The 15,457-nt window shown below is 46.1% G+C and overlaps 1 protein-coding gene across 3 annotated transcripts in view; it reads left to right on the forward strand.

Moving 5' to 3' along the window:
- The window catches only part of BRSK2 (BR serine/threonine kinase 2), a 465,267-nt gene that overhangs the window by 397,290 nt on the left and 52,520 nt on the right, over nt 1–15,457 (forward strand). For all 3 annotated transcript variants that reach the window (XM_065403041.1, XM_065403042.1, XM_065403040.1), the window contains exons 10-12: nt 8,012–8,176; nt 8,993–9,090; nt 14,786–14,936. In XM_065403041.1, the coding sequence (XP_065259113.1) occupies nt 8,012–8,176; nt 8,993–9,090; nt 14,786–14,936 (414 nt within the window). The remainder of the gene's footprint in view (nt 1–8,011; nt 8,177–8,992; nt 9,091–14,785; nt 14,937–15,457) is intronic.

A 15,457-nucleotide genomic window follows, 5' to 3' on the forward strand; every position in this document is an offset into this window, starting at 1 on the left:
CGTATACAGGAAAAACCTATGTGGCAATAGTTTGAAATAGGCCCTATTTAACTGTGTGCACTTTCCATACCAACATATTGCTGTTTTTTTTCTGAATGTACTATGCCTGAGAGGGTAATTCCTGGGTGAACAGCAAGGGACTAGCAGACACACTTACCTGGATACCCAAGTAACTGCAGGGAATCCCTAGCAAAATCTTAGTAAAACCCTCTTGACAGGCAGACTTTCATGGGTTCCTCTCTGGCATTTGTGGCTTTTCTCCAAATAGGGGAAATAATGAGAAACATTATTAGAAAATAAGTTTTTGTAAACAATCACCTACTTCATAGGCCTTCTTCCCCCTTCTTTACAGTAAATTAAGAGGCTGGCTCATGACCTCATAACCTGCTGATGAGTGATAGTTCCATGGCTTGACTGACAGCAGCAGCCTCACGCCGTGGAAAAAGAAGTCTATTAAAAAAGGCGATTCCCTTCTGATGATTTGAGAGCATGGAATACTGCTGGATTTTTAAAGTGACCTTGCATTTTTGTATAACTCTAACAGTCCTTCGTGAAACACTGATAAATAGGATTTTTGCTTTATGCTGATGATATCCCAGTAAGACTAAAAATAATCCTTTGCAAGTGATAAACAAGAAGGTGGTGCTTTGTTACACACCTCTGGGCGGTCAGCACATCTGGAAGTTCCCTGCGTGTATGCTGTAGAAAGCCAGGTCTCGATAGCCTTGCCACCACTGCTTACGAGATGTTTTGTAAGATGCTGTTTGTTGTTCCTGTCAGTCATTTTATTTTTTAAGCCTTTCATCTGGGGACAGCCTCTTAATGATTTTTCCTATGATTTTATTGTATGGGCATTATTCATGCACTGGGCTCAGTTGACTTCCATGGGAGTTGAGGATGTTCAGCAATCTGCAGGATCACATGTTTTGTTGCTAGCTGGCCTGAACTGACGTAGCACTGTGTCCACAGCTTTTTCAAGCTCTCTGGAGTTGTCAGTTGACATGATGCTTTTTAATATCCAGGAAGATTTGGGGTTTTATAACAGAAGGGTTTTTGTTTGTTTGTTTTAAACCATCACTGATGATCCTATGCCAAATTGAAAAAAGAATTTAGTGTTATTCTCCCACACTGTGCCCCCAAACCAAATCCCACCCCCTGAGATTCCAAACTAAAATGCTGCTTATGATAGATTGTGCAGATGTTCATAATGTGATCATCCCACTTGTTTCTTGCATGCTCTGTATGGAATGACATTAGCTGATTGACATCCCTTTTCCTTCTTTCTTGCATGCTTGGATCTGAAATGAAATTCTTAGAAGTTAAATTAAATGTTTATGATCATTTATATTTTCGAAGTAAAGCATAAGTGTTAACGCCCCAGTGAAATTCAAACTGTTCATACCTCATGAAGCTATCGTTTCAGATTATCTGCGCACTCAGAAAGATAACACTGCATCACTTTAAACAAGGGTCACAGTTTCAAGATTTTATTTTGCAGCCATAAAAGTTAGACTATTTTCTTTTTCAATGAGGGCCCAATTCTCCACTAACTTGCACCTAATGGAGTCATTTTCACCTGTGAAAATGGAGCATAAAACTACCATTCTGATCGAGCAGTGTTTAATGTCCTCTTTGCACTCACTTTGCATGGTCTATATCGATGCTAACAAGAAGAGAGTGGCTGTAGACAGAATTGTGTGTAAAGACCACAAGCTTTGCGAAGCACTTTAGGCTTCTATCTATTTGATTTAATGCACATTACGATCCAATATAAAACCTTTATTCACAGCCATGGATAGTTTAAGATGGCCGATGAGTGACTTGAAACTTGTACTCAGTGCTTGAGAAGTGGTTTCACTTAATTCTTTAAATGGATACTCATGGTCATGTTAATCTATGAAAAACATTTACTTATTGTTAAGAATAATCACACACACACACACACACACACACAGAGAAAGTTCCTGGAGCACAAGTTCTTTCAAAAGAAAGTACTCACTCACCAAGCTGTCACTAATGTGATAGTCAACAGACTCAAGTGTTTCAGAGGGATTTTTTTTAAACTGAGATGTTTTCCGAAATGCAGCTAGATTTTCTGACAGAAGATTTTTGACACAAGACATATCTTGCTGAAAATCAGCAGATGAGCATCAATTCTTTTCACCTTTGCCAATAAACCAAATGGATGGATGAGATGAGCTATCATGGCACATCCAGAGCTATCATGGCACAACCAGAAGGTGCTAGGTTTACTAAAAAAAATGGGAAAATAATGGTACTACACTGGACCCTCGCTAGAATGCGCGTCTATATAGCGCAAATTCGCATATAACGCGGTCGCGGCCATGGATCCCAAATTTAATTACTTTAATTGCAATTCATTTTAACGCGGTCCCCACGTTAACATGGTACTGTGCATGGATCCCAAATCCCGCGTTCTAGCGAGGGTCCGGTGTAATTCTGATTTGATTAGCACCTGCGTAATTCCACTGAGTTTACACAGGAGTAAGTGAGATCTGAATCAGGTTCATTGTGTATATCAGTGAGATTCAGGTTAGAAAATTTGTGAAAAGGTTTAAAAAGCCTACCATGAGTTGGAATCATGTCCATTGCATGAACCATCACTCATAAGGGTGGAAGTATTTGTAAAGCAGCATTACATTCAACTGGACTTTTAAAAAATATGTGCGATTTATAGCAGTCATCCTGTGACATGGTTTGACATGCACGTGAGCTGAAGTGCAACAAATTTGTCATTTGCTTCAGACGGGGAGGTGAACAGACAATACGGTAATGCCAATCATAGCACAGAGCTGGTGATTTTCATTACCTGAAGCAGTGAAAGCCTTGCAGGTGATGTGCAGTTTCGTCACAGATTTTTCATTTACTTGATGAAGAAGTCTGAAAGTTTGTGAGTACATATACAGCCTGACTTTGTCTGATCATGATCAGGTTCAGATCACAAGGAGAGGGCACTCCATGGTGCACAAAAGATAGCCACCAGTGCTCTGTAGGCATGGCTCATTGCCTGCCATAAACTCTAATGTAAATGAAGCTTTGCGATGGCGTGCTGCAGCCGATTAGGGATACTAGCTGGAAATGCAAATTCTCAGGTGATTTTGGAAAATATTCATTTCTTTTTCATCCCTGTTAATTACACTGAGGTTATCTGCTGGTAATATAATGAATGTTTAACTGAGCCAAACCTGACAGTCAGGAACTTCAGGCAGATGAAACAAAAGCCACAGCTGCCTAAGAGCTAAGTCCTGCAGGCACCTACTACTGGGCATAGGACTTGATCCCACATAGCTCACTGAAGTCAATGGCAACATTTTCATTTACTTTAATGATTGAGGGTCAGAGACACAGTGCTTACTCATTTACTGTTCTAGGGCTAGATTCTGATAATCCTTCCTCTCCTTTCACAATGACTTACTCCAGGAGTAGTGCCATTGAAATGATTAGGACCGCTCATTGAGTAAGGTATTACTCAACATGATCGGGTGTATCAGAATCTGACCCTCAGGATCAGAATTCTGGTACCTTTACTCATGCCGAGGAGTACCTTACTCCACAAATAATCCCATTGACTTCCATAGGATTTTTAGGTGGAGTAGGACTCTACTCAGCCAGAGGAATTGGGTCAGAATCTGACCCTGAATGAGTAGTCCCCATGAAGTCTGGTCCTATTTACACTAGTGAAAATCCAGAGGGCAAGATTCTGTTTCCTTTACTTGTGTTAAGTAGTCCCTTATTCCACAGAGAGAGCCACTGAAATAAATGGGACTGCTCAATGTAAAGGAGATAAAATCTGGTCCATGTTGATTTAGCGTTACTCTGGATTTATACCAATGTAAGTAATGGCTGTATCTGTCCCCAGTGAAACTACTGATGGTAGTTAGTATTACGGGCTAGATGGTGACACCCTTACTCACACGGCTAGCTGTGTCTCACCTCTGCTTGACTTCATTGATTCACAGAGTAGCCCCCCCATTGACATTCCCATTGACTTCACTGGGATTATTTGAGTAACGGCTCACTCATGTGAGAAAGGCTTCACAACCTGGCAGTAAGCACCTGCAGGATTAGGCCTTGAGTGTGTTTTGTGTAAACTGGCTTTACCTGTATCTGCTGCACTGCATCTGTTGAGTACTCTTTTTCCAGAGCTAAAAAAAATGGTTACACCGAGATGGGAGAGAGAGTAAGAATCCCTAGCAAGTCTTTCCAGGTGCGTTCAGTGATCTACGGTAACACATCCAATCTGTGAACCACTGCAGAGGATACATCTTTGAAATGAATTTTAGCTGCCTCAATGGGCTGGATTGGCACCGTACCCCTGGCACTGACCAAGGTGCAGCACGTAGCTGCACTGCCCCAGCACACAACAGAGGCTGAATTGTGGCTCTGAGTCTCACAGTTCAGTCTCTGCTTTGCCCTTGCTCCCTGGCGGGAAGTAAGCTGTACCTGCCCTTTTCCTGGCACAGCCTGTTCCCTACTCAGCGCTATGCTCCGCTGCTCTGGCCGGTGCCTTGAGGAGTGGAACCTCTCTCCACTCACCTGTTCGGCCTTATAATGGCTGCCATGTCCTGTGCCTTGTGACCTGCAATGGAGGTAGCCCATCCAGGCACTAAGTGCACACCTGGCTGTGGCGACGAGAGAAGAAAGGAAACAGAACGCCTGGTCTGTGGTAGCCAGAAAGCCAAAAAGCCCCCCCAGGGACTTTTCCCTGAGGTTTTTATTCTTTCCACTTCCCTGCTTACAACACTTCTCACTGGTTAAATTCTTGCGCATAGAAGAAGCATACAGTGTACAACAACATAAGATAACAAACCCATATCTTGTGCACGTGAAAGCCAGCTGCGAGGGTGATGATCAAGTCAGCCAGTAAGTTTCCTAATCACAAACGCTGGGGTGAAGGCCACTCCTGCCTCGTAGCCACAGACACAGTGTGCCGCACCTGTGAGCTGACGATTCGGGAGCTATGCGTCCCTACACCTGGCACCCCAGCCCTTTCCTGTGTAGATGCATGGACCAGCACAAGCCCAGAATGGGTTAAATTGCGTGACTATTTGTAGAACATGTTTGGATTATTTCCTCCAGCCATCAAAGGGAAAATTCTGCCCCCAACTCTGCATGCCACAAAGGGCACGGAGGGACATTTGGTGCAGGTTCCTGTAGCCCACAGTGGGGAGTCTGTACCACATGTGAATTCACTGCCCATGCCCCTCCGCTGCATAAGGAAGGGAGACCACAATACAAAAAGGCTACTGTAGTCCTGAGACTGCCATGGCATGCATAGAGCCTCTCAAGAAGGTGCAGGATTTTTCCCTGCCCAACTCCTGCAAGAACTCCAGCACCAAGTCCATCTGTCTGAACTTGGTACAGGTTACAGGATTCGATGCCCTGTGAATGAACTCAAAGGATGCTCGATGTGCTTGCACTTTATATTATTCTGTCTACTATATCCGGAACGAAACCTTGGCATGTTAAGTATAGCCAGAGTTTTTTGTTGCAGTGAATAATCAATATTTCCTGCTTCTAGTGAATGAAATGAGACGATTATATAAGAAGCTTGTTTTAGTCACCTTTTAAAAAGTATTGTGCTCCTGTTACTGATTGCTTTTGTATTCCCAGCTCTGCCACTGACCGGCCATCTGACCTTGGGCAAGTACTTTGGGCCACAATTTTCAAATGTGGGTGTCTAAAGATAGGTATCTAGGGGTACATCTACACGGCAATAAAACACTTGCAACTGGTCCGTATCCACTGACTCGGGCTCACGGGGCTCGGGCTGTGGGCTATAAAATTGCAGTTAGATGTTCGGGCTCAGGATGGAGACTGGACTCTGGGATCCCATGAGGGGGGCATGTCCCAGAGCCCAGGCTCCAGCGTAAGACTGAATATGATCACTGCAATTTTATAGCCTTGCAAGCCCAAGTCAGCTGACACAGGCCAGCTGAGGGTTTTTTATTGCAGTATAGACACACCCTAAATGCGTATTTAGGTACCTAAATAAAAAGCATGGTTTTTAGAAAGTGCCTAGCACCTTCCTCTAAACATCAGGCCTATTTAAGATTTCTCAGGTTGGGCACCAGAAAATTGAGGTACCCTAAATCACTTTGGAAAGTTTGGACCCCTATAGGACTGCTCTGAAGCGCATCTCTGTTAAAATTAGGGGTGGGTGATGTCAACTTGTTCACAGTTCAAACTTTGGGAGGAAATTGTTCAACTTCACTTAGCCCAAGATCTGATCTGCTCATGACGCAGCACCTCTAAGTGGAGTGATTTATAACTGTACGATATCAGGACATTAAGGCCTTGGCTACACTTGCAAGTTAGAGAGCATTAAATCAGCCCCGGGCGCCCTAACTCCTGAGGTGTCCACACTGGCAAGGCACGTAGAGCGCCTGGACTCTGCAGCTGGAGCGCTCCTGGTAATCCACATCCACGAGAAGCATAGAGCTTGCTGTGCCTTGGCTGAAACGCTGGGGTATCAGTATGGACGACGTGTTGCATTACTGCGCTGTGATTGGCCTCCAATAATCCCTTGAAGTCAAGTGGCCACTCCGGTCATTGTTTTGAACTCGGCTGCAGGCATGCGGCTATCCCCTTTCAAAGCTCCGTTTCTTACAGCCGACATGCTTATCTGCTCCGGGACACAAAGCAACCATTACTGTGGACAGGGCCGGCTCTGGCTTTTTTGCCGCCCCAGGCAAAAAAGCCTCCCACCGCCCCCCGGCGGGGAGCGCGGCAGGGGAGGGCGCCGAGCACGGCCGGGGCCCCACTCTCCCCGACCGGCCGGAGCGCCGGGAGGAGGGCAGCGAGCCTGGCCACGGGCCCGCTCTCCCCGACCGGCCGGAGCGCCGGGGGGAGGGCGGCAAGCCCGGCTGGGGCCCCGCTCTCCCCGACCAGCCAGAGCGCCACGAGGAGGGCAGAGAGCCCGGCCAGGGCCCCGCTCTCCCCAACCGGCCGGAGCGCCAAGAGGAGGGCGGCGAGCCCGCCGCGGCTCCGCTCTCCCTGGCGGCAGGAGCGCCGGGGGGAGGGCGGCGAGCCCGGCCGGGGCCCCACTCTCCCCGACCGGCCGGAGCGCCGGGAGGAGGGCGGAGAGCCCGGCCGCGGCCCCGCTCTCCCCGGCCGGCCGGAGCGCCGGGGCAGGGCGGCGAGCCCGCTGCGGCTCTGCTCTCCCCGGCAGCCGGAGCGCCGCGGGGAGGGCAGCGAGCCCAGTCTCGGTCCCGCTCTCGGGCCTGAGCGCCGCCCCCCTCCAGGTGCCGCCCCAAGCACATGCTTGGTAGGCTGGTGCCTGGAGCCGGCCCTGACTGTGGAATGCTCCTACTGCAGAGACAGGCGTTTATGCATGTGTGAGAGAGAGAGGCGGGGGTGGGGGCTTATGTCGGGGTTTCCCCCTGCCGCTGTGGGAACTTACAAGACAGCATGCTGACACACTCTCTGCCTCCCAAAACACAGTGTCTTTCTCCCCACATACACACAACACACTCCCTGTCACACTCCACCACCACCCCCCATTTGAAAAGCACACTGCAGCCACTTGCACACTGGGATAGCTACCAAAATGCATTGCTCTCTGTGGCGTTGCAAGAGCTGCTAATGTGGCCACGCCACTGCGCTTGCAGCTGACAGTGTGAACACACGGCAGTGCTTTCCCTGCTGCGAGGGCTGGTTTAACTCCCGGCACTCTACATCTGCAAGTGTAGCCATGCCCTAAGCAGCTGCTAGTTCGTTCAGGGTTGGTACGATGGGAGCTCTTGCTGCTTTTCTGCCCAAACAGGGAAGTTTCTCATTACAGGCCCAATCCTGCAAGATGCTGATCACTCTCAGCTCCCATTGAACTTGTCCTGAAGGGAATTTCTATCTGCCTTGCAAGGCCAGACATATCAATGGAATTTTGACACTCTTTTTCCATTTGTTGTTTTAGCCTCTATCTCAGAGCAAGGGTTTCACTTGTTGTTCACCTCTCTCTCTGTGTCTCTGTATCTTTCTCTCTCAATTACAGAGGGGGTAAGAATGAACCAGAACCGGAACAACCAATTCCTCGAAAGGTGCAGATTCGTTCTCTCCCTTCCCTGGAGGACATTGATCCAGATGTGTTAGACAGCATGCACTCGTTAGGCTGCTTCCGCGACCGAAATAAACTCTTACAGGACCTGCTGTCGGAAGAGTAAGCATTCACTCAATCTTAACATCGGTTTGGTGTCAGAGGCAATTAGAAATGGGATATGGAACCTTTTATTTCTAGAGCACTGATACAAACATGGCCCCGATTGGGAGGGACCGATAGTCATTTCTCCTGCCCTAGCTGTTCAGTGGAAATGAGTTGGGAGGGAGCGGGAGGTCTCAGTGTATTTCTTAAAGCATAGGTGCCCCTCTATCACATAAATTACCATCGCAACTGACATCCTTGTTAGAGAGATCAAGGGCTGAATGGCCCATGGAGGGTAGAATTGCCTCTCTCAACCTCCAGAGTTGATATCTGCAGGTGAGGATTCACATACATGGGCAGGACAGGGTGGGGAATTTGCACGGTTACTGCCTGTGTGGTGCCTGCATCTGTTGGTAAATAAAAGACTTCAGTTTCCAGAGCTGTGCCAGCTTTCCTAAGCATTATGAGGGATCATCTAGTGGGCACCAGACTAGGACCCAGGAGATCTAGCTTCAGTTCCTGACTCAGACACAAACTTCCTGTCTGGCCTTGGGCCATTCATTTATATTTACCCTGTGCCTCAGTTCCTCATCTATACAATGGTGGTACACCTGCCTTCCTCAGAGGGGCCTTGGAGGATCAAATCTATTGATGTTGTCAAGGCACTCAGATAATATGTTGCCAGGGGCCAGATAAGAAAAGAGATAATTAGATTTGGGTTATTTAGAACATTTGTAACTATTGCGTTTGATGGAGGAACGGTAATCTGCATTTTTTTTTTCTCTGACATCTGCAGCAAGTTAGAAGGTTTCTCCCGTCATTTATTTTTTTTAGAGAAAACCAAGAGAAAATGATTTATTTTCTTCTCCTTGATCGGAAAGAGAGGTATCCCAGTCATGAGGATGAGGACCTGCCCCCTCGGAATGAAATAGGTATTTCAAACGTGGTCCCAGTCACCTTTGACCCATTTCAGTCTATCCCTCTTGGCTTTATGTTCCTATTGTTGGCATTCTCTCTCCCCTTTTCCACTGAAACAGGCTATGATGGTACTAATGTTCTCTGAGGCTCCAACAGCCTGGGGAAGTCAGCTCTGCTGTTGAACTAAACGTAAAAGGTCTGCTTCTCAGCTATGTGACTAAGGCCCTTTTACACCTCTCTGGCAGTGTAACAGGCCTTTGTATTTGCGTTAGAAAGGTTTTATCAGCCTGAAATACAGATGACCACGTTATAGTTGCACAGGCCATACAGAATGAGTTCTGCTGCAGTATTTATATATTAAAGATATTTTAGAACAATTTTCAAACATGTTTACTGGGCTTACATATTGTATCCTTTTGTCTGTATAGCCAGGTGCTCCTTTACCACTATAGTGCTCTTGTAGTACTATTGTTACTTATTATTTGCATTGTGAAGCCGCAGGCAGAGACCCCACTGTGCTAGATGCTGTACAAACATAGAACTAAAAGACATTCCTGGCTCCAAAGAGCGTACAGTCTAAATCAGGGGTTCTCAGCCTTTTTCTTTCTGAGGCCCCCACAACGTGCTAATAAAACTCCACGGCCCACCTGTGTCACAACAACTGTTTTTCTGCATATAAAAACCAGGGCCGGCATTAGGGGGTAGCAAGCAGGGCAATTGCTCAGGGCCCCACATCATAATGGGCCCCGCGTAGCTAAGCTAATCAAGCTTCAGCTTTGGCCTGGGTAGCGGGGCTTAGGGAGGTGTAGTTTTGGCTTTCTGCCCTGGGCCCCAGTGAGTCTAATGCCAGTCCTGCTCAGCGGACCCCCTGAAACCTGCTCACAGCCCACCAGGGGGCCTCAAACCTCGGGTTGAGAACTGCTGGTCTAAGTGACTTCAACTATACATGACTCAAAGGGAATCAAAAATATGTAACTATTAAAATTTTAGAAAAATACCTGAAATAGCATTTTTGGACATAGTAGTGTTGTGTTTTTAGATCTAGTATCTCATGACCTTCAGGGCTGGAAGCAAGTGCTGCCTATCCCATTGAAATGCTTGGACTCTCCCAGTCCATATGTGTGATGAAATATTGAACTTTAAATCTGTCACTGCTCCAAGACTCATGCCCTGGGCCTCAGGTCTGTGCAGTTTTTCCAAGACATCTCTTATGTGGAGGAAACTATAAAACACTTACCTGGCAGGCCGATTTTTAACAATGTCACCTGCTTGAAGCTGCAGGGAGTTTGGAACGTTAGCATGCTCCTGGTGGAGATGGGTTAGTAGGCAGAGTGTAGGTAATGTAGTCAAAGGTGCCTGATAAATGCAGTTTATCCCATGGTTCTGTAATTTATCTATTTAATCACATGTACAGTATATCACTACCACATAAGTTTTGTGTGTATGTGTATGTCTGTGTATTCCTGTCTTCCTACAGTGGCTCATTGACTTTTGACTTAGATAGATGATTTTGCAACACAGAGACAGGGCTCCCCAAGATACTTTTGCTATTGAACAGTAGTAGCAGAGGTGATTGAATCATTACCTCCAATGCAGAAGTGAATGCAAAGCCATGCCCTAACTATGTCATATACCTCTTCTCCCATCTCCCAATCCTGTACCTCCCACAACATTTTCACTTGCTGGTTCAAATACTGACCATCTGAATTGGAATTTTCTACACTGGGTGAGAAAGAGTTCCCCCATAGAGGTAGGCTATCTTTGAGCCAGAGATAGCACTGTGCTGTGATAGCACATTGTAGACTCCCCACGCATTATTATTTGAGTGTTAGTAAGATCTACTTCCTTTCCCAGAGGGGGTTTCCATCTCCTCTGCTCCCAGCAGTGTCTCTGGGAACATGGGGCAAAGTTTAAGTAAGAGTAATCATGCTTCTGATGAATATCTCCTCATTAGCCATGAGCACTGACCTTACTCAAAGAGAGAAGAGGAAGGGCGAAGGGAAATGGTAATGGATTTAATCATAACTGCTCTGAGAGACCACGTTCCTCAGAGATGCGTGTTGCCTGAGCACTTGCCAAATAAAAGTACCTGTGCACATACTGAACTCTTCCTCTTTCTTTGTATGGTACAGCTTGGAAAGAATGGATGCAAGCTGTGAGCATAGGCTTCTGAATTCCAGTTGAAGCTAAAGGGGAGATCAGACTCTTATCTCAATAAACTACCCTTCCCTTCCTGGTTTCCTTTTTGTGTTTGTTTCACTCTGTGTGCAGATATCTCTTTCCCAGAGAAGTAGGAGAGAGTTTTCTTTTTCATCATTTGAGGCAATGTTCTATTACTTTTCTCGCCACAAAGCTTCACCGGGAGCAGAAGGGCACAAGCAGGAAACCTTCCTCCTTTTGCTCTCCGCATTGCTGTGTAATCTTGTTTGTTGGTATTTTGTTAACACCAGTTTAGCTTCTGCGGGGAGTGCTTCTGTCCTCTGACGTTGTCGCAAATCGGACCTGAGAGGTTGGAAGCTGAGATACAAGCTGACAGATCTTCTCTTGTGTCAGAGGAACCTTCAATGCAAAATTATGCTTTGAAGGTTAAATGGAAAATGTGGTGGAAGGATAACTGTGGGGAGTCTGCAGGGCCAGCCCTCCTGTTATGGAGCCCTTTGTAAAGCAAAACATGTGACACAGCTTCCTCCAAATCTACAGCGGCGCCTCCTCAACCCTGCATAACCATGACACGCTCCAGCCTGCCTCCAACTTGCTTTCAGCTGCCTTCAGCCTGTGGCAGGATAACTGTATTTAATTATCAGTGCAACTTGGTTACTTCTTCTTCATCATCATCATCACCACAAAGGCAAATCCCAAAGGGATGTAGCCTACTTGCAGATTGAGCACACCACAGATCGATCTCTCGGTAGGCCCTTAAGACAGTGTGGCTGAATGTTTGGTCTGTGCCCATCCGTGGCATTCTTACGCACCACCTCAGCTTTTGGTGACAACCTCAGTGGCATCCTGTAGCAATATTCCTTGGTAAATATGCTTCATAGTTCATTGGTCTTCCATCCTAAGAATATGTCCATGCCAACATAGAAAGACACCAAACTAAAGTAAGACTCACTGACCTGTAATTCCCAGGATTGCTCAATATTTGCTGCCCTCCAACCCTCTGGTATAGTAACTGATTTTAAGGAGAGATTGAATATTTTAGTTAGCAGCTCAGCCACTTTATCCTTGTGTTCCTGCAGAAGTCTTGGGTATAATCCAGCCAATCCTAATGACTTGCTGTTGTTAGTTTTTGGACAGTTCCTTATCTTTAATATGTTTTAAGAAATAGGTAGATATCTCCCCAACATTTTATGTGGTGGAGTTTAATGCAAAGGAATCATTTAGTTTCTCAGCAATATCCTTATCCTCCTTAATTGCTCCCGTTACTCCCTGATGGGCCAGCTGACCTACTGTCCTGTCCACAAGCTTCCCGCTTCTGATATATTTGCAAGATGTCTGATAATTTGTATTTGTCTTTGGCTAATTGCTCTTCATAGTCTTTCTTAGCTCTCTCCTAACTCCCAGTTTACATTTGACTTGCCGTACTTAATGCTCCATGTTATGGGTGTCACTGGGGCTGGATTTCCATTTGCTGAAGCCTCCTATTTTGATCTGGTTTGGCTCAAATTACCCCTTGAATCTTGGCATTTGATTAGACTGGTTTTTTTCTTCCCTTCTTGCTTCCTTTGTTGTTGGGGGTTAGTCATGCCTTATGTGACTCTGTTACTCTGCCAAAGTAACCCCCATGCCACATTTGAGGATTTTCCTTTCCTTGCTTTTGAGTTAGCCTCTCTCAGACTGACTTAATCTTTTATTTTATTTTTAAGTTTCCCTTTCTAAAGTTTAGTGTCCCCAGGCTAGTCTTTGATATCATCCCTTTGCTGAAAACATTGGACTTAATTAAATTCCGGTCACTGTTGCTTCATGATTCAGCTACAATTACTTTTTGAACCAACAGTAGCATGTTACGTAAGACTAAGTGGAGAACAGCTTCTCTTCTTGACTTAGCTGTTTGAAGCAGCAATCGTTAAAACTGTCAAGAAATTATTTCTGTAAACCCTGTCCCAATGTCACGTTTGACCAGTTCATTTGTGTGCAGTTGAAGTCACTCACTGTTATTGCTTTATTGGATCTTGCTGCCTCTTTGATTTATTGGTTTGTTTTTCTGCTTCCTTTTTAACAGGAAAAATATTATTGTTAATGATAAATATTAAAAATGATTAGAGGCCTCACACCGGTCAGGCCCCATTGTGCTCCACGTTGTTTGCACATATAGTAAATAATAGTTCCTGTCCTATGGGGCTTACAGTCTAGAAGACAAGACATAAGAGAGAGATGAAACAAACAAGTGGGTGGAGGTAGCAGTGGAGGATGGGGTAACAAAAATAAACAGAGTATCAATATTGATGATGATAATTATTAATAATAATAATAATTAATAATTAATAGAAGTATCCGGAATGTTAAAACTGGGTTCCCCGGGGGATAGCTCAGTGGTTTGAGCATTGGCCTGCTAAACCCAGAGTTCAATCCTTGAGGGGGCCATTTAGGGAACTAGGTAAAAATCTGTCTGGGGATTGGTCCTGCTTTGAGCAGGGGGTTGGACTAGATGACCTCCTGAGATCCCCTCCAACCCTGCTATTCTATGATTCTATGAAATACCAGATCTTTTGGTGGGGGAAGGGTCTCAGAGAATGTTTGTTGTGAGCTCTCCAATGGAAGAGGCAAACAATGTCCTCTCTCTAAGGTATTCATTAGTCATTGGAATTAGATAGGGCTTTACAGATACATACAAACAAAGGATTTTAAACAGCCTCACTTTAAAAAAAAATCCCTTCTCCTCTCACTTGCTCAGCTGTCCTTCTCTGTATGGGTGTGCTACCATCACAGTCAGGATCATTCAGTGATTAGGGCACTAGCTGGGGACTCAGGAGACCTGCACCACCACAGATTTCCTGTGTGACCTTGTGCAAGTCACTTAGGGCCAGATTTTTCAAGGTATTTAAGCAACTAAAGATCCAGATTTCCATGGGAATTAAGCACGTTGGTGCTTTTGAAAATCTCTCTAGGCACTTGTCTGCATCTTTAGGTGCCTAAATATCTTTAGAAATCTGGTTTCTAGTGCCTCAGCTCCCCATCTATGAAATAGGGATACTAGTGCTGGCCTACCTCACAGGAGTTTTGTGAGGATGAACACATTACAGATTGTGAAGTGCTCAGTTACTCCAGTGCCATATAAACACCATAGATAGATACATTTCACTAGCTCTCCAGTCACCATAGAGTCACCCAGGGTAGACAAGACCTTAATTTTTAATGTAAAAAGAAAGTTGGGGGGAATGAAACCCCCAAACTTTCAGGGCTATATCATTCTCTTCCCCCCACCACTCATTCCCCTCCCATCCCATGCTCGGTAGATCAACCTTGACTGATTTTTGAAGGTTTGCAAGCAGCATCTGAGACATATGCATTGTTTGGCAGCCGTGAAGAGGTGAAATTTGGGACTTGGGGAAGAGGAGATTGCAAATGTTCCTTCCCCTTCGTCAGGGGACAATCAGCCCTCTCTCTGTGGGGGGAGGTGCGAGGGGGATTGCTGAGGGGGGGCTGCCAGGTTGTGGTGGGAGATGGGCTCCAGCCAGACTCCGCTGACTGCATTCTCTCTGTGCAAAGATCCCCCCAGGAAGCGTGTGGACTCCCCAATGCTGAACCGGCATGGGAAGCGGCGGCCAGAAAGGAAGTCGATGGAGGTTCTCAGTGTGACAGATGGCGGTTCGCCGGTCCCAGCTCGCAGAGCTATTGAAATGGCACAGCATGGACAGAGGTAGGTAGCCCCCATAGCCAGGAAAGATGAACCCCGTGCTCCTGGCCTCCCCTACTTCCCCTTTACATAGGAGGAGTTTGAGAAAATGTTCTATCCACACCAGCATTTGTAGAAACATCCAGCAGCACTCGTGGTTACTGGCACCATCGTATCAATTCTGTCCATGGCATGAGGGTCCTGTCCACTGAACCCTTTTACTCAGAATCCTACTGAGACCCTTGACACTGGTGTCATGAGAATAGTATGAATCTGGAGAAACCCTCCCTGACTCCTTTTGGTGCCTCTCAGGGCTGCTGTCAAACTCAGTATGGCCCTGACGCTCATAGCTCACTGGATTTCTTAAGCATGGTGGGTATGTATCATTCCAGTTCTCTCATCTGCAAGGAAACTGCTGCTGTTGTGATATGCTGGAGAGGAGTGGAGGGAATGGTGTGCCCAGGGGAACTGCTATGTGAGCTGCCCTTCTGGTTGTGTTGTATCATGGAGCCGTTTTCCACGCTCATTACAGGATGGCCACACCA

The sequence above is a fragment of the Emys orbicularis genome, chromosome 4 (genome assembly GCF_028017835.1).
Source record: "Emys orbicularis isolate rEmyOrb1 chromosome 4, rEmyOrb1.hap1, whole genome shotgun sequence".
Lineage (NCBI taxonomy): Eukaryota > Metazoa > Chordata > Testudines > Emydidae > Emys > Emys orbicularis.